This window comes from Gigantopelta aegis, chromosome 12 (assembly GCF_016097555.1).
Source record: "Gigantopelta aegis isolate Gae_Host chromosome 12, Gae_host_genome, whole genome shotgun sequence".
NCBI lineage: Eukaryota > Metazoa > Mollusca > Gastropoda > Neomphalida > Peltospiridae > Gigantopelta > Gigantopelta aegis.
The window spans coordinates 46,460,185-46,485,256 of NC_054710.1; the positions used below are offsets into that span (position 1 = coordinate 46,460,185).

The 25,072-nt window shown below is 38.1% G+C and overlaps 1 protein-coding gene across 1 annotated transcript in view; it reads right to left on the reverse strand.

Moving 5' to 3' along the window:
• The window catches only part of LOC121386107, a 139,958-nt gene extending 117,069 nt beyond the window's left edge, over positions 1-22,889 (reverse strand). Inside the window, exon 1 of the mRNA XM_041516904.1 lies at positions 22,713-22,889. Coding sequence (XP_041372838.1) covers positions 22,713-22,770 — 58 coding nt within the window. The 5' untranslated portion in view covers positions 22,771-22,889. The remainder of the gene's footprint in view (positions 1-22,712) is intronic.
• Positions 22,890-25,072: the final 2,183 nt, after the last annotated feature.

Genomic DNA, 25,072 nt, shown 5'->3' on the forward strand with positions numbered 1-25,072 from the left:
TTATTTCTTGTTGCTATCTGTGTGATCCTTTATTTCTTTCCATCAGTATATCAATGTGTTCTAGTGGTGTCGTTAAACATAACAAACTTTATAGGGGAAGGGATGTTTGTCAAGTCTTATGTATCATTTTCAAAATATATCTGTCTATAATAATAAAAATGGGAATTATTTACATTCAGATTGGGAATTTTTATCTTCAAAATTGAGAATAAAACATGACAGTCTTTGGGGAATGGTGTGGAATGGTGCCGTTTATCAGAATCAAGAAACATATCTGATGTAATCCTGATGCTCCATCTCGCTCTTATTACTTTAAGGTTAAATATACTCCCACTCACCCACAACTACCCACCCACCCCACCCCTCAGAAAATCAACAAAAACGAAACAAACCCGATACAGTGAAACCTCCCAAAACCAGACCCTTCTGTAAACCAGAATTCCCTCAAAACCAGACCCTCTTTTTACCAGAATTCCCTCAAAACCAGACCCTCTTTTAACCGAAATTCCCTCAAAACCAGACCCTCTTTTTACTGGAATTCTCTCAAAACCAGACCCTCTTTTTACCGGAATTCTCTTTTTACCGGAATTCCCTCAAAACCAGACCTCTTTTTACCGGAATTCCCTCAAAACCAGACCCTCTTTTTACCGGAATTCCCTCAAAACCAGACCCTCTTTTTACCAGAATTCCCTCAAAACTAGACCATCTATAAACTAGAATTCCCTCAAAACCAGACCCTCTGTAAACTGGAATTCCATCAAAACCAGACCCTCTGTAAACCGGAATTCTCTCAAAACCAGACCCTCTGTAAACCGGAATTCCATCAAAACCAGACGTTTTACAGAATCCATTTGTTTAAATCAGTGAAGAACTTAACCTCTCTAAAATGGATACCTCTATAACCGGACATTTTACTTGGTCACGTGGGTGTCTGATTTACAGGGCTTTCACACCATATAATAGAGATTTTCTTTTTTAATTAGAAATTTTGCAAACACACAAATGTCCATATTTTTGGATCCACCCTAAAAGAAGGAAGCAAATGTTTTATTTAACAATGCACTCAAAACATTTTACTTACAGTTATATGGCGTCGGACATATGGTTAAGGACCACACGGATATTGAGAGAGGAAACCCGCTGTCGCCACTTCATAGGCTACTCTTTTCGATTAGCAGCAAGGGATCTTTTATATGCACCATCCCAGACAGGATAGTACATACAATGGTCTTTGATATACCAGTCGTGGTGTACAGGCTGGAACGAGAAATAGCCCAATGGATCCACCGACGGGGATCGATCCTAGACCGACCACACATCAAGCGAACGCTTTACAACTGGGCTACATCCCGCCCCGCGTGTGAATGATACATCCCGCCATCGTGTGTGAATGATACATCCCGCCCCCGCGTGTGAATGATACATCCCGCCCCGCGTGTGAATGATACATCCCGCCCCGTGTGTGAATGATACATCTCGCCCCGTGTGTGAATGATACATCTCGCCCCCGTGTGTGAATGATACATCCCGCCCCCGTGTGTGAATGATACATCCCACCCCCCGCGTGTGAATGATACATCCCGCCCCCGCGTGTGAATGATACATCCCCACCCCCCGCGTGTGAATGATACATCCCGCCCCCGTGTGTGAATGATACATCCCGCCCCCGTGTGTGAATGATACATCCCGCCCCCGCGTGTGAATGATACATCCCGCCCCCGCGTGTGAATGATACATCCCCCCCGTGTGTGAATGATACATCCCGCCCCCGTGTGAATGATACATCCCACCCCCGTGTGTGAATGATACATCCCCCCGTGTGTGAATGATACATCCCCCCGTGTGTGAATGATACATCCCGCCCCGTGTGTGAATGATACATCCCCCCCTGTGTGTGAATGATACATCCCGCCCCCGTGTGAATGATACATCCCGCCCCCGTGTGTGAATGATACATCCCGCCCCGTGTGTGAATGATACATCCCGCCACCGTGTGTGAATGATACATCCCGCCCCCCGCGTGTGAATGATACATCCTGCCCCCCCGCGTGTGAATGATACATGTATATTATTGAAAGTGTTCAAATAATTTGACATTAGTTGGAAGGATGATTCATGAACAAAACAAATACCTCAAGTCGCTTAACTTATTGTGTGGAGTGTACATGTAGCCAGTTCTCACTGTCGTCCTGGGAATGCAGTCAAGATCACCAGAAACAAAACAGATATTATGTCCTTTTTAAAAATATTTTTAAAAAAGTTAAATTCTAGCACGTCTACAAAATTTCTAACAAATACCATGATTATCACAGAGAACATTCCTCAAAAAATTATCACCATTCTTAGCAATGAGTTCATATCGTGTCAATTGTATTACAATAAAACAAAAACAAATATTTAAAAACCTGGGATTTTTTCTCTCCTCTTCTTTGTCTTTTTTGTTTGTTTTGTTTCTTTTTATTGTGGTTAACTGTGGGTTCAATCACAATGGCCCCATTAGTGTGTGTGTGTGTGTGTGTGGAGGGTTATGGAGCAGTCAAACAAGTGGAAGATCATGTTTTAACTCACAGCCTGAGAATGTGGTCATCACACATACATGTATGTTTTAGTTGTCGGCAAGTCTTAAAGGGACATTCCCGAGTTTGCTGCATTGTAAGATGTTTCTCTTAAAGGGACATTCCTGAGTTTGCTGCATTGTAAGATGTTTCCGACTAATAAAATATTTCTACGATTAAACTTATATATTAAATATATTTTCTTGTTTAGAATATCAGTGTCTGTATATTCAATGTGTTTCTGGTCGTCTTAATATTTGTAAGAAGCCCAAACTGGATTTTGTCTTACATGGGTTTTTTTAGGAAATAAAATGAAATTTAACCTAGTACAAATATTAGAATGATCAGAAACACATTTAATATACAGCCACTAATATTTTATGCAGACAAATATATTTTGATATGTAATTACAATCATTAAAACGTCTCTTTTAGTCGATAACATCTAACAAATTGCAGCAAACTCAGGAATGTCCCTTTAAAGAGAGGGACCCTAGTTTTTAAACACTACCTCCCATTTGTCACTATTAGATTCATTTTTAATCATTGAAATCAGACATTACCCGAGTGTTTACTGTTTAGATTATCACTTACCATACGCCCGAGTGTTTAGTGTTTAGATTATCACTTACCATACGCCCGAGTGTTTAGTGTTTAGATTATCACTTACCATACACCCGAGTGTTTACTGTTTAGATTATCACTTACCATACGCCCGAGTGTTTACTGTTTAGATTATCACTTACCATACACCCGAGTGTTTAGTGTTTAGATTATCACTTACCATACACCCGAGTGTTTAGTGTTTACTGTTTAGATTATCACTTACCATACACCCGAGTGTTTAGTGTTTAGATTATCACTTACCATACGCCCGAGTGTTTAGTGTTTAGATTATCACTTACCATACACCCGAGTGTTTAGTGTTTAGTGTTTAGATTATCACTTACCATACACCCGAGTGTTTAGTGTTTAGATTATCACTTACCATATGCCCGAGTGTTTACTGTTTAGATTATCACTTACCATACGCCCGAGTGTTTAGTGTTTAGATTATCACTTACCATACGCCCGAGTGTTTAGTGTTTAGATTATCACTTACCATATGCCCGAGTGTTTAGTGTTTAGATTATCACTTACCATACACCCGAGTGTTTTTGGTCATCCTGGGCCCGGTAACACAAAGCACTCGTAACACTTACATCAAGACATACGCCACACATTATGTATTGTGTACGTCTGACGTAAGTGTTACGTGTGTGTTATGTTACCGAGCTCTCGTGTTTGCAACACCACAAAATTCATTTTACATAAATTTTCTAAAAAAAAACACCAATACCTTTGAGAAGTAATGGTTATGGAGTCGAGCTCTAGCCTATTTTTAGATGACATTTCTCCATTTCAACGTTAAAGACCTTTGATTCACATTATTATAACTTTATCCAGATGTGTTACAGGTTTGTAGATTAACCAAACTAAGTGTCCTTTATTACAGGTTGAAATTAGGGTCTTTACCTTTAAAGGGAGTTTCAAGGGTGTTGGCTGGGGGGGGGGGTTCGGACACACCCACCCCCCACCCCCCGCTGAAGCAAATGGTCCGCTTTCAGAACTAAAACATACAGGTTTATACATATGGAGTTTCTGGTGGTACAAAAACAAAATAGAAAAAAAACCCTACCCCACCCCCAGGTCCAGATCACACTACGCCCCTGTGTTTGTTGTCATTATAAGATGTTTTCTACTAATAGAGCCTAACACTTAAAATAAAATTTCTTGTTAATAACGTTGATCAGTCTCTCTATACCCAGTGTGTTTCTGATGGTTTTTTATTTCTTAATATATTTTTTTTTTTTTTTTTACACATGTACAAAATTATTGAGAGAAAAAAAAATCAAGTTTGGGCTACAACATACATTAGGATGACTAGAAAAACACTGAAAATTGATTAGCAACTGTGTTTAACATTTTAAGATTGTGTAGCGATCTCTGAAACTTGTGTGTCTAATCACGATATGATACTGAACAAAAGGTTCCCAGTCTTACAGTGGCTGCAAACTCAGGACGGTCTCTTTAACGATGAACATATAATATCACCAGGGTTTAAACTTAAAGGTTCCCAGTCTTACAGTGGCTGCAAACTCAGGACGGTCTCTTTAACGATGAACATATAATATCACCAGGGTTTAAACTTAAAGGTGCAGACCTTAGTTTTTATGTTTGTTTTTTGGGGTGGTTTTAACCCATAAAAATGGACACTAAATTTGGTTAAGTTACAAATCTGTAACACATTTGGATAACGTTACAAGAGAGAGAAACAAGAGTCTGTAAAGTTGAAATGGTGAAATACCATTAAAAGTGGACTAAAACTTGACTCTCATAATTGTTACTTCTCAGACGCACGTGCATTTTTAAAAATTGTTTAAAATGCATTTTGTGGTATTAGAAACACCAGGATGACCAGAAAAAGTTCAGTTGTACGGAAAATGGATACTCTAAACAATAAAATATAAGTAAATATTTCAGTGATCATAAATGGCTCTAATTGTGAAAAATATGCCTATAATGTTTAAACACTAGGTTTTGTCCTTTTAATGGTGGCACCAATGTCAACTGCCGTAGCTGCCATATAAATTGCAACAAGTCAGTGAAATTACCTATGGAAAATATCAGTGTCAGTGGAAGATTTTTTTAATTATTAATTTTGTGTTTATTTTTTGCAAAAGTTATTGGTTTAAAATTGCTGTAAATAGGCTTTAAATGGCCATAGTTGAGAATTGTGCCTACAGCAAAAAACTTTAAAAATTGCTGTAGCTAATTTTTTTAAATAATAATAAGGCTCAATTTTAAACAGCTTCTGAGTCTGTCACTGCATAAATTAACTACAGGTCTTTAAATATATTTTTTCCAGTAGTAACTATGAGAATTCCACATTGATTAATATATATACCTTTCTTGAATGTGAATGTGAACCATGCATTTTATTTTAAAACAAAACTAAATCTGGGGTCTTTTTTAACAACACGACTGGAACACTGATGTAGCTGGGGGGATGAGATGGGACACCCCCCCCCCCCCCAGCATCACATATCTTTTTTTCACACCATGTTTCAATATTTACCTGTCACTATATAACACAACTCATAAATGTAGGTGGACTCCCTCCCCATGTAATGCCTCCCCCCAAAAAACATGCTGGCTACACGAGTGCACAACCCTATTGCATTCTCTCAGTTATCAATATCTGTCTCTGGGGGAAATATCTGCATGTGACACGGGAACGTTACCAAGTCACATTACAACAACAATGAAACTGTCATTTTCGCTGCAAATCGGCAGGACTTGATAATTAGCTATTGATTGGTCAGCAGTATCGCACGACTACAGTTTGACTTAATTTCCTCCATTTAGCCTTTTTTTTTCTCCTCTCCCCATAGAATAAAATATTTACTTATCGGGAAACACGCAATATGCTTTCACGAACGGAATAAGCTATCTTGTATACGCTTAAAGCGCAAATTGGCGGTGTAAACTGTTTGCTTAAATGTGGCAGTGTTAATGGCAATTTTTCTTGTCATTCAAGACACGTGGCAAATTAAATTTCACCGCAATTCGGTCACACTGCTAGGCATATGTCACGAGAGTGGGTGGAATAACGGGCTGGATTTTTTGTGGGTTTGGTTTTGATAACTAAACATTTGACTGAAGTAAAAGTTAAAAGTTGTTTAGTTTAACAACACCAATATCTAGAGCATATTGATTTGCTGATCAATGACTATTGGATGTCAAGACATTTGGTAGTTCTAACACGTAGTCTTTAGAGGAAACTGCAATATATTTCTGGATTAGTAGAAAGAGATCTGTTATATGAACCTTCGCACAGACAGGACAGCACATACCTTTGATATACCAACAGAGGTCCAGTGACCCCCACCCCCATCCATTTGAAGTGCCCTTTCTAATTCATCATAATTAACACTAAATTGTCCTGAAAAATGCAATTCTGTGCTTGTTTGAAAATGTTCAGGGACCAAGGAACCGAACCTCCTACAAATCTTGATGTGCTCAATAAGGAGTCTGGCTCATTTAGAATTCTGTCACACCTCCCCCTTTACAAAATCCTGAACACCTTGGAGAGACAGCATAAACATCCTTCAAGAGAAAAATTTAATTTATTGCTTTCTACCCAAAATATAAAGTTTATTAAAGGAATAGCCTTGTTTTTAAAAAGAAATCTGCCAGTTTAAATTGATTATACATGTAGTACACGTAGCGCACAATTAATTTGTTTTAAAAGTAGTTATCTTGGTCATGTGGCCTCAATAACTGAATATCTTGTCTATGTCTTGTCTCTTTATCTTGTCATAAACATCACATTGTAGCATATATGTATCTAACTGGAGGCAACTTGACAAGACATCGTAACAACATTTACGACCATCAGTCAAACGTTTACAAGTATTGTGTATCTATTTCACAAAGAAAATTACATAATTACAGAATATGGATCATGGTAAAGATGAAAACAAATAAGGCAAACTATTGATATAATTACAAATGGTAAAAATAACACAGTCTGACATTTACATAGATCATTTTCTTTTGTCTTCAGCATGACCAAATCTTCCATATCGATGTAATGTTCTGCTTGATACTAATTGTATGTAATTGTAACCCGAACGGCTGTAAACAACTTTTAGTCAAAAAAGATGTTAAAATATGCTTAAAACCTGGTTTTTGAGGATATGTAAGAAATAGAATGATACATTTGTGTCCGTTAGATATCATTTATCTCACAACTCGTTTAAAAATGTATCAAACTTGCCTTCGCTCGTTAGATACATTTTAAAACAACGCGTTGTGATATAAATGGTATCTAACAGCAATGTATTATTCTCTTTGTAAAGTGAGACAGACCAAGTTAACTCTTTCTGGGCTACAAATAAACAATAACACCCATGAAGTTACTGATATTATTATAAAGTGGGAGCGGCCAAATTAACTGTTAAAGGGACATATCCTAGTTTTAGCCCAAGAATATTAACGCTAAGTTTAGTTAATCTACAAACCTGTAACACATTTGGATAAAGTTACAATTGAGAGAAACACGAGTCTGTGACTTTCAAATGGTGAAATACCCTCTAAAAATAGACTAACACTCGACTCCATAACTGTTACCTCTCAGACGCACGTGCGTTTTTAAAAATATGATAAATGCATTTTGTGATATTAAAAACACAACAATAACCAAAAACACTTCGAATGTACGGACATGAATAAATTAAACAATAAAATCTAAGTAAAGTATGATTTCAGTTTTCAAAAACGGCTCTAATAGTAAAAAATATGCCGTAGTGTTTAAAAAGTAGGTTATGTCCCTTTAAAGGGTCTACAGTCAGGTATTTCTTTAAAATAAATACAAGACATTTAATTGGTTCCATGCAAAACATTTCACTTTATAATGGACATAACGAAAGTAGTGAGGTGTTTTTGCAGGTCTTGTTGTCTATTTGATGTCCAGAAATGTTTCATTTTTCATCTCAGGTTAAATGCCTTCAGTCAAAATGGCATTTGTGGGTGTCAAACAGACAATATCACCTATAAATCTATATGGTTATCTCCTTAAATTTACGTTTATGCGAACTGTAAACATAAAGTTACAATGTTTTGTGAATTAAGACTCCTAGGCCCTGTTTCACATAGCAATGTATATAAAAGTTTTAAAAGTTTGGTTTGTTTAACAACACCACTAGAGCACATTGATTTATTAATCATCGGCTAGTGGATGTCAAACATTTGGTAATTTTGACATAGTCTTTGAGAGGAAACCCGCTACATTTTTCCATTAGTTGCAAGGGATTTTTTATATGCACCATCCCACAGATAGGACAGCACATACCACGACCTTTGATATACCAGTCGTGGTGCACTGGCTGGAACGAGAAATAGTTATATAAAAGATGCACATAAAAGATCCCTTGCTACTAATGGAAAAATGTAGCGGATTTCGTCTCTAAGACTATATGTCAAAATTACCAAATGTTTGATATCCAATAGTCGATAATAAAGAAATCAATGTGCTCTAGTGGTGTCATAACAAACTCTGATCAAGGACCAACTACATCTATTGTATCTATGTGCACATGGTGAAGTTGAATGAATCACTCTGTATCTGCCCTCATCACGTTAATAACCAATAGAAAGGATCAAAATTAATTTTGTGGAGTGAAAAGCAAATATTTGAATCTCAAATTTTATTCTGAAAGGATTGGCGTAGCCTGGATTTTATATTGGGGGCATCAGCTATACTGTCCATGAGTCATGTTAGTCATGTTAGTTAGACTTGACACACATGGATTTTATATTGGGGGCATCAGCTATACTGTCCATGAGTCATGTTAGTCATGTTAGTTAGACTTGACACACATGGATTTTATATTGGGGGCATCAGCTATACTGTCCATGAGTCATGTTAGTCAGACTTGACACACATGGATTTTATATTGGGGGCATCAGCTATACTGTCCATGAGTCATGTTAGTCATGTTAGTTAGACTTGACACACATGGATTTTATATTGGGGGCATCAGCTATACTGTCCATGAGTCATGTTAGTCATGTTAGTTAGACTTGACACACATGGATTTTATATTGGGGGCATCAGCTATACTGTCCATGAGTCATGTTAGTCATGTTAGTTAGACTTGACACACATGGATTTTATATTGGGGGCATCAGCTATACTGTCCATGAGTCATGTTAGTCATGTTAGTTAGACTTGACACACATGGATTTTATATTGGGGGCATCAGCTATACTGTCCATGAGTCATGTTAGTCATGTTAGTTAGACTTGACACACATGGATTTGATATTGGGGGCATCACCTATACTGTCCATGAGTCATGTTAGTCAGACTTGACACACATGGATTTTATATTGGGGGCATCAGCTATACTGTCCATGAGTCATGTTAGTCATGTTAGTTAGACTTGACACACATGGATTTTATATTGGGGGCATCAGCTATACTGTCCATGAGTCATGTTAGTCATGTTAGTTAGACTTGACACACATGGATTTTATATTGGGGGCATCAGCTATACTGTCCATGAGTCATGTTAGTCATGTTAGTTAGACTTGACACACATGGATTTTATATTGGGGGCATCAGCTATACTGTCCATGAGTCATGTTAGTCATGTTAGTTAGACTTGACACACATGGATTTTATATTGGGGGCATCAGCTATACTGTCCATGAGTCATGTTAGTCATGTTAGTTAGACTTGACACACATGGATTTTATATTGGGGGCATCAGCTATACTGTCCATGAGTCATGTTAGTCATGTTAGTTAGACTTGACACACATGAATTTGAGAATTGTACCGTCGTTTTACAAAAAAAATGGGAATTTTCAGTTTCTTATGTTAGAATTAAAACGAGTAATACTATTCATGTTTTTGTATTTATTCAAATTGCATGTAACATTATCTATTTTGCATTAAGTAATGTTATGGAGGAAGGAAAGGGCTTTTATCAAGTGTTTTGTATATCGTTTTTCAAAATTTGTCTTTATATAATAATTAAAAAGTTAATTATTTACATCCATATTGGGACTTTTTAACTCCAATTCTCATTCCAGCCAGTGCACCACAACTGGTATATCAAACACTGTGGTATGTGCTATCCTGTATATGGGATGGTGCATATAAAACATCCCTTGCTGCTAATCAAAAAAAGTAGCCCATGAAGTGGTGACAGCAGGTTTCCTCCTTCAATATCTGTATGGTCCATAACCATATGTCCGACGCCATATAACCATAAGTAAAATGTGTTGAGTGTGTCATTAAATAAAACATTTCCTTCCTTATATAATAATAAAAAAGGTAATTATTTGCATCACGATCAGGACTTTTTTTACTCGCAAATCAGGAATGAAAAATAACGTACCAATAGCCTTTGGGGAATGGTGGGGAATGGTGCTGATAATCAGTTTAGAAACACAGAAAAAAGAAAGAAATGTTTTATTTAACGACGCACTCAACACAATTTTATTTACAGTTATATGGCGTCAGACATATGGTTAATGACCACACAGAGTTTGAGAGGAAACCCGCTGTCGCCACTATATGGGCTACTCTTTCCGATTAGTAGCAAGGGATCTTTTATTTGCGCTTCCCACAGGCAGGATAGCACAAACCATGGCTTTTGTTGAACCAGTTATGGATCACTGGTCGGTGCAAGTGGTTTACACCTACCTATTGAGCCTTGCAGAACACTCACTCAGGGTTTGGAGTCGGTGTCTGGATTAAAAATCTCATGCCTCGACTGGGATCCAAACTCTGTACCTACCAGCCTGTAGACCAATGGACTAACCATGACGCCACCGAGACCGGTGTTTAGAAACACAAATGATAAAACACAGATGATAAAATCCTGGCAAGAGGAGAATATAAAATGAAAAACTAGACAGTGAGAAGCAGTGCTAGAAATCAGTGTCAGCACTGATCTCTCATGGGGCGTGACGCAACCCAGTGGTAGAGTGAGAAGCAGTGCTAGAAATCAGTGTCAGCACTGATCTCTCATGGGGCGTGACGTCACCCAGTGGTAGAGTGAGAAGCAGTGCTAGAAATCAGTGTCAGCACTGATCTCTCATGGGGCGTGACGTCACCCAGTGGTAGAGTGAGAAGCAGTGCTAGAAGTCAGTGTCAGCACTGATCTCTCATGGGGCACAACGTAACCCAGTGGTAGAGTGAGAAGCAGTGCTAGAAATCAGTGTCAGCACTGATCTCTCATGGGGCACAACGTAACCCAGTGGTAGAGTGAGAAGCAGTGCTTGAAGTCAGTGTCAGCACTGATCTCTCATGGGGCACGACGTAACCCAGTGGTAGAGTGAGAAGCAGTGCTAGAAGTCAGTGTCAGCACTGATCTCTCATGGGGCGTGACGTAACCCAGTGGTAAAGCGCTCGCTTGATGCACGGTTGATTTAGGATCAATCCCCAGCGGTGGGCCCATTGGGTTATTTCTCACTCCAGCCAGAGCTTCACAACTGTTATAACAAAGACTGTGGTATGTACTATCCTGTTAGTGGGATGGTGCATATAAAAGATCCTTCACTGCTGATCAAAAAAAGTAGCCCATGAAGTGGCGACAGCGGGTTTCCTCTCTATATATCTGTGTTGGCCGTAACCATATGTCCGACGCCATATAACCGTAAATACAATGTATTGTCTACATCATTAAATAAAATTTTCCTTCCTTCCTTCAATCTCTCATTTAGACTGATAATGTAACTTCTGTTTTATACCAATATAGAAGACAGACACAGATAAAACCGTATGATCTATATTATCACTTCTGAAAATGAGGAATTCTGAATATATGGGGAATACTGTGAAACTAGGATGGAAAGCAAAATCAGCTTGTTAAATTTATTACCAGAAAGCATATTATGTATCTCTAGCAGCATTTCCTGCCTGCCTCCTGTCAATTTCGCACCAAGAGCAGGTTTAAAAACATGACATATGGCGTGTTGACACAAACATATTAATAATTCCATTGTTGAGTTCCTCATGTATATATTATCACAGAACGTAGCTGACAGGTGTTTCTCAGAATATTACCTTCTAAGGACAGGATCTATAGCTCAGTCGGTACACCAATCATGTGAGGTGCTTGGGTCAAAGGGTTCAGACCCCCTCAGTGGATCTATTATTTTTTTCTCATCCCAACCAATGCAACAAATCCTCAGATGACCCATTCTTTACTTTTTCCCATTCCAACCAGTGCAACAAATCCTCAGACACATTCCTTATTTTTCCCATTCCAACCAGTGCAACAAATCCTCAGACGACTCATTCTCTACTTTTCCCCATTCCAACCAGTGCAACAAATAATCAGACAACCCATTCTCTACTTTTTTCCCATTCCAACCAGTGCAACAAATCTTCAGATGACCCACTCTCTACTTTTTTCCCATTCCAACCAGTGCAACAAATCTTCAGATGACCCACTCTACTTTTTCCCATTCCAACCAGTGCAACAAATTCTCAGACGACCCATTTTCTACTTTTTTTCCATCCCAACCAGTGCAACAAATAATCAGATGACGCATTCTCTGACTGGGTCTCAATCATTTCCACAAGTTGTATATCAAAGGTTGTGATATGTGCTGTCCTGGCTGTAGGAAAAAGCACATAGATCCCACGCTTTATCAGTAAGTTAAAGTTTGTTTTGTTTAACTACACCACTAGAGCACACTGATTTATTAATCATCGGCTATTTCTTGTAAAACATTTTGTAATTCTGATATATACAGTTTTAAGAAAACCCACTGCATTTCACCATTAGCAGCAAGGGATCCTTTATATACTCTTTCAGATAGAACAGCACATACCACAGCATTTGATATACCACTTCTCTCGACCAAATGTCATAATCACGGGCATAGGAAGGTGCCAAAAAGTAGGGAGGCACACACATATATAAATATATGTATAAATATATAAAAAACATCGCTGCTCCCACAAAGTAGGGGACACATGCCCCCTTGCCCCCCCCCCCCCACTTCCTACATCAGTGATAATAACCCTATTGATGTTAGACACCAACCAGCCAAAGTTTAAAAATATATTGAGGTGTCATTAATGAAATATTCCTTTCTTCTCTTTTGTAAATCTGGCCTCAGGTAAACAGGATTCTTAAAAGGAAATCTTCTCCAGATTAATCTGGCCCATTCTGTCGATGCTATCAATACTACCTGTCACTCTGATCCACAGAGTGTGTTGGAAAACTATTCTCCTAACACCATAATATGTTTTCACAACATAGCCGCCGTGTAGCGCTGTCCTGCCGTCACTTAAATCTCTGTCCATTACTTTCGCCATGACATTGTCCGGACAGGTGAATAAGTGTGACAAGTCAACCGTGTCTTTACCAACCCAACAATCGGCCAGACAGAGCTATTGTAAACATTATTGACTGGAGAGAGAGAGAGAAAAACCACAAGTCAAGTTTATTATTAAAAAAACATGTATAGAGTATAAGTGCCAAATGTGAATTGAGTACTTGGCATATATTCACCAATACACTAAATCACAACACTTAATACCGGTGAATATTAAAGTGATAAAAAGCTACACTTGTTCACTAGTTCAACAGACAAGTACCTTTCCACTTGTTTAAGTGCAAGGGCAATGATTTCGATTGCTCAAAATAAAATTGCCATATAGATTTTACTTGTCTATCTCTCAGTAACGGCTTTCACCCAGAGCGAGTTTTAACGACTCAATGAGTAGGTGTAAGGCCACTACACCCTCTTCTCTATCACTAACCACTAACCAACTAACAACTAACCCACTGTCCTGGACAGACAGCCCAGATAGCTAAGGTGTGCCCATGACAGCATGCTTGAACCTTAATTGGATATAAGCATGGACTAAGTTGAAATGAAATGAACTTATCTAACAGATAACCATTTGAGGTACATTCTGCTTGTCTAAGCAGATGTTCACTTGTCAGGACAAATGGCTAAGTGCTTAATCACTTATTCAATCACTGTAATGATGGTTATTTTCTGCAGAAGTAACTTTGTTTTTTAAGGTTCAGAATTGTGGGAGATATAGTTAAATAAGACTGTTCAATGACATTATCGTTCGTTAAATCTCACAAGATGAAGTCATTACGACAAATGGGGCATCATTATGTAAAACAAGTCATGGAAAGAATTTCAGAAACTGGTTTATATGTATTTTTAACTAAATAAGTTGTGAAGTTTGTAATTATAAAAATTATGTTATCTTTTTAAAAAACAACATTTATGTATACAAATAAGGGACTGCCTGGTAATAAGGGACATTTTTCTGAAAAAAACTTTCATTGCATATTTTCATTTTGTTTTGAAACAGAGAAGCAAAGCAACATTTTTTTATTGAAGACTAATGTGTTGCTGAAGAATACAAGGTAAGTTGTTTATTCATTATTGCTTGTATGTTGGGAGAGAGTAGATTGAAAAAATGTGCGAATTTCATGAAAAAATTATGTTGGTCAAAACTTTATCTGTCCAGGATTAGCCAAAAGAAGCACACAAGAAATCACCATTGCTAGAAGTAGTGAAACATATAAGATACAATTTTATAGAATATCACAAGGATATGAGTATTTATTGTGATAAAAAAATTATCATTTTTAATTTCAGGTAAAAAGTGCTTCAACCTGGGGTAATAAGAGACAGTATGCTGCACACATATAAACCAAAGTTGGGTGCAAAACTTTGTAAAAAACATTCAAAAGAAGACATATTAAAGGCTGTGAATACTGTTAATAGTGCACTTTGAGTTTGAATGTACAAGAAGGCGACTATGTCTTGCTCACTGAAGATAATGAGATATATCCAGGTGTAATAACATTGACGAAGGATAACAGATGCTCAATAAAAGCAATGGAGAAGAGTGGTGGGAATTGGAAGTGGCCCAAAACAACTGGCATTTTATTCTATCCAATGGAGGAGTTGAAACAAAAGATCGAAAAACCGAACGAATTGAAAAGGGGTGTTATGGAAGTGAAGGAATTGAAGCTTCATTTTGCCCAAAAGAAAGAATCTGTTGACATGTGTTACAATTGTTTAGATGACAAAAACTATTGTTAAAACATTTTCTGTTGTATTTTAAACCATCCAAGATCTGGAGAACAGATTATTTTAATTTTTCTGTGATTAGTTCATTTTGTGCCAAAAGGAGGACCCCGCCGGGCTTACTCAGGTTTATTTAGAGTTCTGATTTACTTTTTTTCTATTGCTTTGTTGCATTATTAAATTTATTTTTTAAAATATGCTCTTTGTTCCTTATAACCCCTATTGAAGTTATAATAGGAACATCAACTAAAACCAATGGCAATCCCTTATAACCCCATCCATGGAGTAATAAGGGACAGTCATTAGAAAAATACAAAAAAATACTTGGAGTTTAGATTTTGGAGCATGGCATGACCCATTGAGAAGACTGACCAAGTAGTCACAAAATGGTATAGGACTTCCTCCCACATCAGTTAGATGTATGGATAATTTATAAGAAAAGTGTCAAAATCGTACCCTTATTACCCCATTTTACGGTAACAGTTACAGATTTAGTATAAAATCACTTTGCTACGCAACTTGATACAATTTGTGACTGTTATATTGTTAAATTCACATTTCTTATAGAATTCACATAACCAACAATTTAACAATTTAAGGAAGTAAAAATCATATAAACCAACTTCAGGTTTACGTAGAATTTTCAAATATTGTCCCCTGCATATTTTTTATGTAAGCCAAGTAATAGCCAGTTCGAAATGGGAGGGTTGAGACCTTTAATAAACAATCCCTTTTCTCTCCAACTCTAATACTATTAGGCCGATAATGCAGGATTCTTGTCAATCATTGGGAAGGAATTTAAGAAAACAAAAGACCAATCGTTGACTGAACACGTCTCATTGCCTGGGAAAGCTCAGTGATAAAACCGTGAGCCTCTGTTATTGCAATTATAAACTTGTCCGTGTCTCAAGTAATTTCTTCTCCAGAAGGCAGACTCATCTACGGTATGAGAAGTTCAAGCCAACTCAGTAAGACAAAAGAATGACCTCATCATATAGTTTCATTAGATTGTTAAAGACACAGTATCATCGGCTATTGGATGTCAAACATAATTTTGGTAAACTTGCTACATTTTTTTATTAGTAGCAAGGGATCTTTTATATACACCATGCCACATACAGAACAGCACATACCACAGCCTTTGATACATAACCCCTGCAATTACCATGGCACTTTTCTGCCATGGACTATATTCAGGGGTTTTTTCAATGGTAGGGTTGTTTTTTTTGCCATGGATATTTTCTTAATTGCAAGGGTTGATCTAGTAAGTTGTCGTGCACTGGCTGGAATGAGAAATAGCCCACTGGGTCCACCGACAGGGATCGATCCTAGACCAACCGCACATCAGGTGAGCTCTTTACCACTTGGCTATGTCTCACCTCCGATAAGTTCCAAGTCCACCCCCATCAATATTTTTTCACGTTGACATCTGGAATGTGCCCCTTTAACAGCCGAAGGGCAACAGTTCTGACCTCAGTGGAACAGCAACAATACAGAACGTTATCGCTAACAGACACAATCACATGTCAGGACTAAATCATGTCTGAAACACAGCCTGAATAATGCAGGAGATTACGTGATGTATAAGACTACATGTATCTCTTTCATCTTCGCATGTTGCCGGTTATTAAGAGTAAAACAGTACACTGCTGATGAATGCCAGACAAAAATTATAGAGACTGCCGCAAGATTCACATATTTTAACACAGAGTCATCCATCTGGCTTCTAAAAAAAGTATGGATGGATTGATGTGTGAAGGGATGGACAGTTGGATGGATGGATTGATGGATGGACAGTTGGATGGACAGATGGATGGATAGCTGAATTGATGGATTGATGGATGGATTGATGGATGGACAGTTGGGATGGACAGTTAGATGGATGGATTGATAGATGGATCAGACATTGATGTGAAACGTAGTCCAGTGGTAAAGCACTCACTCAATGTGCGGTCGGTCTGGGATCTATCCCCGTCGATGGGCCCAATGGGCTATTTCTCGTTCCAGCCAGTCCACCATAACTGGTATATCAAAGGCTGTGGTATGTATTACCCTGTCTGTGGGATGGTACATATAAAAGAACTCTTGCTGCTAATCAGAAAGAGTATGCCATGAAGTGGGTTTCCTCTCTCAATATCTGTGTGGTCCTTAACCATATGTCTGACACCATATAACCATAAATAAAATGTGTTAAGCATGATGTTGTTAAATAAAACATTTCCTTCTTTCCTTCTTTAAAGTAAAAAAATATATTGAGAGAAATGATTAATTGCTCTCCTAACTTAGATTATAGGGAGGTATTGAAGATGTTGCCATATTGATACCGTATAAATAAAGTTTACATGCTGAGGGGAGGTAATAATTACTCTCCTAACTTAGATTATAGGGAGGTATTGAAGATGTTGCCATATTGATACCGTATAAATAAAGTTTACATGCTGAGGGGAGGTAATAATTGCTCTCCTAACTTAGATTATAGGGAGGTATTGAAGATGTTGCCATATTGATACCCTATAAATAAAGTTTACATGCTGAGGGGAGGTAATAATTACTCTCCTAACTTAGATTATAGGGAGGTATTGAAGATGTTGCCATATTGATACCGTATAAATAAAGTTTACATGCTGAGGGGAGGTAATATTTGCTCTCCTAACTTAGATTATAGGGAGGTATTGAAGATGTTGCCATATTGATACCGTATAAATAAAATTTACATGCTGAGGGGAGGTAATAATTACTCTCCTAACTTAGATTATAGGGAGGTATTGAAGATGTTGCCATATTGATACCGTATAAATAAAGTTTACATGCTGAGGGGAGGTAATAATTGCTCTCCTAACTTAGATTATAGGGAGGTATTGAAGATGTTGCCATACTGATACCGTATAAATAAAGTTTACATGCTGAGGGGAGGTAATAATTGCTCTCCTAACTTAGATTATAGGGAGGTATTGAAGATGTTGCCATATTGATACCCTATAAATAAAGTTTACATGCTGAGGGGAGGTAATAATTGCTCTCCTAACTTAGATTATAGGGAGGTATTGAAGATGTTGCCATACTGATACCGTATAAATAAAGTTTACATGCTGAGGGGAGGTAATAATTGCTCTCCTAACTTAGATTATAGGGAGGTATTGAAGATGTTGCCATACTGATACCGTATAAATAAAGTTTACATGCTGAGGGGAGGTAATAATTACTCTCCTTGACCTAGTCTCATGGGAATGAGTGACAACCATATCTCTACTTTAATGGTGAGGTCTGTTAAAGGGTGAGTGCATGGAGGGATAGATCGATGGATGGATGGATGGATGGATGGATGCACGCATGGGTGAATGGATGGACAGATGGGTATATGGATGGATGGATAGATTGATCTATGAATGGACAGATGGATGGAGACCAAGTGGATGGATTTTGGGTGGATGGATGAATGGATAGATTTTGAAGGTTTTGGGGTGGCTGGGTTGTGTGTGTGTGTGTGTGTGTGTGTGTGGATGGATGGATGGATGGATGGAGAGGGATGAATATATGTATGGATTAATTAATGGATAAAGGAATGAATGAATGAACAAATGAATGAAAGAATGAACAAATGAATGAATGAATGAATGAATGAACTCACAAACAAATTAATGAACCTAACATCCAAACACAAATAAAACATTAGCTATTTGGGTGAATTAATGATTGAACGAATAAATGAATAAATGAATGAATGAATGTTTAATGAACGTGTAAAAATTTCACACAAACAGGAAGGGATTAAAAAAAAAACTATTGCAAAATGTACTATGCAACCACATGTACATCATATCAAAAGAAAATATATCGATATCCGCAATGGAAAATAACTTTTTTTCTTCTCCCGTATTCACTGTCGATGCAAATGTAAATCATTGAAGAAAGCCGAAAAGAGGCAAAAAACACTTGGCTAGAATTCATCTCGGTTGAATACAAGACAGATATTCTCCAACAATACTGGACTTTAGGTCAGGCTGCACGGAAGAAGGGTGATCAATACGTAAGCTGTGCGGTATAATTAACCGACGAACCCTTGAGTAGCGGCGTGGATAGTAGTACAAACGAACACATCAAGAGAGGCTGGTACTGCAGCAATGCACACTTTGTATCATAAGAATGACTTTTGGAAAACAGGTTTTTTTTCTGTATTATATTATTGTTATAAAGAAAAAGCCATTACCCTTTCAGTAATAGGTCAGTGTTGGTTAAAACAATATTTATTAACCATCAAATATGCGGTATTGGTTTAGCCGACAGCCATAACCTTACATTAAGGCTTCTTCTACATTTTACAAACACAAGTATTTTCTATCACGGCAATAAGGCAAAAAAAATTAAAACAAAATCAGATATTCATAAATGGCTAATGGAGAATAAAAGAAAAGAATTGAAGAAAACGAGAGTGAGAGAAGGACGGACAGAGATAGAGAGGTTAAAACTTAACAGAGGGAGAGGGAATGAGAAACAGAACAAAAGACAGAAAGAGAGATGGGGCTGGAATATTAGCAACATAGAACAGAATATTTTAGCAGGAGACACAGACAGACAGAGACAGAGAGAGAGAGAGAGAGAGAGAGAGAGAGAGAGAGAGAGAGAGAGAGAGAGAGAGAGAGAGAGAGAGAGAGAGAGAGAGAGAGAGAGAGAGAGAGAGAGAAAGAGAGAAACTAATAATTAGAAAAGTCAGTCTTAAAAGACAATTTGCTCAAAGCCTATATCACAAAACCCTGGGAAACCAGAGTCTTGAATAGTGATCTTATCCATAGTTCCACGCAAAACATTTAGTATATCTTCTGTTCTACAGGAGACGCACAGCAGGGCTCGCTGGGTTGATGGCGGGCTCTAAAGATTTGCAAACAGGGAGTCCTTATGACACTTAAATATTTTAAACCAAAATCATACACTGCTGGCATCAAATATGGCAGCCTGGCAAAACATCCTAGATAAATCTGTGCATGCATATTCACACAAACACACTTACAAAGATTTCCTAACATGATGTTAATAGCGTGACATTATTACACACTTTGGTGCATGCATGCCACACAGAATATTCTATTTTTTGTGTTAGTGATTTGCCAGAGGGAAAAAGAATTGGTTTGAAATGACAGAGAATAATTTTGTGCCAAACTGTATGCACACACATGTAACTGCCGTAAGCTGTGACGAAGATATCTTATTAACAAAACTATCACAGCTTTGATTTCGTCTCAGATCAGACAAGGTCAATGTTTAAAGCTGCCATCTCAAATATATTCTTAATTTAAAGCAGCGGTTTTGATCATGTATTTTTTTAAATAATTTAGAATAGTTCATCAACATTATTTTTCTTCCATGAACAGTTCATTTCCAAAATGTGATATATCAGTGTTCAACAAATGTCTGAGAAAGTCACTAGCCCTAACAAAAGCTTTGGCTAGTGCCCTATGTATTATATTATACACAGTAACAGTGTTTCTGCCAGAAACAAATGTTTGGGTATTCGCTATCGAATTGAATGCAATCACGGTCAACAAAGGGTATGAGGTGCCTCCCCCAGAAAGAAAATGGGTTAAATTTAGGGTTAGGGTAAAGAAAATAACACAGTAATGATAAGATTAATTAATTTTGTCAAAGTTAACTTTATGCAAAAAAATTGGGTATGGCACCATACCCATTTTACCCTCTGGCAGTTATTGTCTATTACTGTAATACAGTTGATAATTTCCACTATCTTTTAAATGCAATTCATAGTCCAGATTTCATAAAGATTCATTAATTTTCCATACGTGACATAAAGATGGATCTTTTTCTTTTTTTAACCGATCTTTGTCAGATTGTAAATTACAAACAGGGTTAAGACTGGCTTGTCATATCAAGACAAATAACAAAAAACAGCAGTGGTATTTAGCCCTAAAAAAAATATCTGCTGTAAGAACTTTTTTTTTTTAATCAGTCGAGGTGTGCCAAATCTAGTGTGCTGATTGCAAAGAATCAGGAATCATGATTTAAAAAAAAACAAAAAAACATGTTTTGCTTTGATAAATTTCAGGGTTGCTACATAAAATTAGGGTAGGTTGGGAAACTAGAAACACACATTTGTTTTAGGCCTTTTATGCTATGCATTAGGAAATGAAGCTAAAAGATGAGCAGATAAAGCTGCTTTAATTACACACCCTCCCAATAACATATTTTATGTGACATTGACAAGCGTTTATATTTTCCTGTCTTCCCATGACTTACAAGTTACAGACAATATAGATGGCTCCACAATGTGCTTGTCTGACCCGGTGTTATAGCATGAAAATGTGGAATTTGAAATGTATCTTGAATATTGTCAGAAATCTGTTGGGAAGTGAAACCTGCTTATGAAACTGGTCATCAGAAAGTAGTCTGCATGCTGAGTGCATATAATACTCTCCACTCCCTTCCAATTTCAAGCCATGTGAAGTTTAAATCAGAACAACATAAAACTGTGTAGGAGGACTCTATATGAGAGGATCTACAGACTAACCCTAACACTAACCCTTACCATTGAAAGGGGGGTATGGGTCTAACTCATGCTAACCAACACCTTTAACTTATAGTACAGGGCCTGTTCCACAAAGCAATCTTAGTGCTAAGATCACCTTAAGTGCATATGTTGCTGTGCAGTTACAGTGATCTTTGGGCTAAGATCACTTCGTGGAACGGGGCCCAGGTAATGTACAGGTAGTTTACATTATCTAATATACTTGTTCATTAAAGTACAGCACTTTTCTTTGTACCAGGTTACCCTGTTTAATTACTTCTTTAAATTAACATACAGCTCTTCTCCTGTAATGGTAGATTGAATTAACTGTTCCCACGCTGTGTGTGTCAGACTTTACAATTCAAAATACTCTGGTAACTGCATTCAATGTTTATCCATGGATCTCTTGAACATGTGTACTCTGATAACTCTTAGAATGGACAGTTTACATTACAGGTAAAAACAAAATGTTTTCACACATCATATAGGCTTAAGATCAAAATTTATTTCATAACATTGGAAGCACATGTGTTTACATTACGAACGTTTTCAGGATTACCTATAACCTCAGTGTATATTTGTGTACACACCTGGAACACATTGCCCGGTGTCGGTACGACTTGGCAAGGCTCAGTATACCTAACCACGGGCTCGCCAGCGCAGTAGGTCATACCTACACAAGTGTACTATATTTACAAGCGGTGTTCTACTTTCAGTTTGGGTAAACCCACGTGCGGAACAGACCCGCGCGAGTTTTGACAGACACAAACCATGCCGCTTAGTAAATCCCATTCTACGAGTCTTCGCACCGGCTATTGTTCGCTTTCGTGGGCAGTTTCTTTTGATGCACCGCAGATTTTATTCACCAACGACAGAATCGTTTAGGCTCGGGAATAAAATCTGATTAAATCAGTGTCACGCAACTTAGATTATACAGAGATAAGAAGCGGGGTTAGCAGCTCGTAATAACTCGGGGGGAAAAAAGTGTGAGAAAATTATTTTGTTTACTTACCAAGTTGCAGGGGTGTAAAAACTCCCAGCCAAAACCAGCCAATCCATCCGGGACGCATGACCGTATCCAATATAGGTACTGCTAGGATGTCTCCATACGTCTAATGAAAAACCTCTATCTCGTTATTAAGTTTCCAAGATTTAAATTTGTTGCTAATTCAATGATAACGTGAATCAATGCCTGCATCCTTTCCGTAGACAGTCGCGCTTGTTTGATCTCTTTTGACCAATCAACAAAATTCTACCTCTGCTTTTTATCCAATCATATCCTACATGGAACAAAAGTATGAACTTCTTGTGACCCAGGTCGGAGGTTACTACAGCGTATGCACCTGTTCCTTCAGCGCCATCTATCGATGATATTGACAGTCTGTGCTAAAAATAGACAAAAACTATATCCCTATGAATGTCTATAAATTGCAAGATACGCAGTTATATGATCTTCAATTTGAAAAAGAATAATATTATATTATACAAACGAAGCGTGCATTATAGCATGGAGAAGTCATTGTTAATGTTTAATTACATTGTTTATTTATTGCTGGATGAATGGGTGGGTAAATAAATACAATAATGCACTCTGGGCTACTTATATTTTGCTGTTTGGCGGCGTTTTTTGTTTTGTTTTGTTTTTTGTTAGGCAGAATTGGTTGAAAAACCCTGGTATGGATCATTACACAGATACTGTTGTTTTTGTCTCAAGTGAATTAGCCTAATCAGTGATGTCTATACATTTAATTTTAAATTAGTTTCTATGAGTACTCATTCATACTGGATGTAACGTGTGTGGCTATATTAATATATAAAATTAAAGAAAGCATTCACAGTAGACGTGTGCGGTGCAGGCGTGTGTGCATGGGGGTGGGGGGGGGGGGGGGGGGGGGGGGGGGTGGGGGGGGGTCCCGGGGTCGAAATCTCTCCATGCAAGAAGTAAATTATTTGTTTTTGAATATACTTTCCAGGGGATCTTGGCTCATGCCCCCCTCCCCCTGCATAATTCCCTGCGCACACGCCTTAGGTGTTTGCGTTTAGAAAAACACGTGATAGTAAACTTTTTACCCCAGAACGCAGCTGGTGTGAATGCACTGAATGCACATTGCAGCCGCAACAGACATGGGAGGGGGTGGGTGGGCAGGGGGGCCTAGCTTCGTTTTAAATCGTGATCCGCGGTCGGTCTGGGATCGATCCTCGTCGGTGGGCCCACTTGGCTATTTCTCGTTCTAGTCAGTGCTCCACAACTGGTATATGTGCTATCGTTTATGTGGGGTGATCGGGTAAGCACAAAGAAGGCGGTTGGCAGTGCAGATCACAAGAGGAGAAACTGTTAAAAAGGCTTTGTGTCTTATATTATAGTTCAAGTACGCTGTCCTTGGCACACATATCTCAGCTATCTGGGCTGTCTGTCCAGGACAGTGTGTTAGTGATTAGCGAAAGATAATTTGGTGTAGTAGTGGCCTTACATCTACCCATTAAGTAGTTAAACTCGCTTTATACAAAGACGCACGCACGCACACGCACACGCACACGCACACGCACACGCACATACATACACACACACACGGACAGTCGCAGACACACATACCCAGACACACACGGACAGTCGCACGTACGCACACACACACACACACACACACACCTCGACACACACCGACACATACACGGACACATACACGGACAGTCGCAGATACACAGACAGACAGACACACACACACACACACACATACACACGAACGCACGCACACATACACGGACATTCGCAGACACACACACGGACATACACAGACACACAAGCACAGAAAGACAGACAGACACACACACACACACACAAACACATAAATACACACACATACACAAACACGCATACACACACACAGACACGCACGTATACGCATGGACACACACTCACGCACATGCATACATACATACACACGCACGCACACACCCACACACGTACGTACGTATGTACACACATACACACACGCACCCGCGCGCACACGCCCACGCACACAAACACAGACAGTGTAAAGAACTGTGCAAAAATACAAATATCACAGATAGATATTGACTTTTACTGAAAATTTTAATTTGTGCTGTATTGGCCATCCTCAAAGAGACTGTTACACCCCTGCACCACGGTGAGGTTACAGCACGCGCAGGGGTGCGCTATACGAAGAACGTTCGGTTGAGGATACGGTACTAGAGTCTTTAGTTAAAACCGGTTTGATCTTGACAGCGTATTATCGACAGTCGTACCTTCCTATTTTAGAATTGATATTTTATAAAGTGTTAGTAGAATTTTCTAAGTTTAGTTTGTATACTAGTAACACATTAATCATGTATATATTTTTAAAATAAAATATA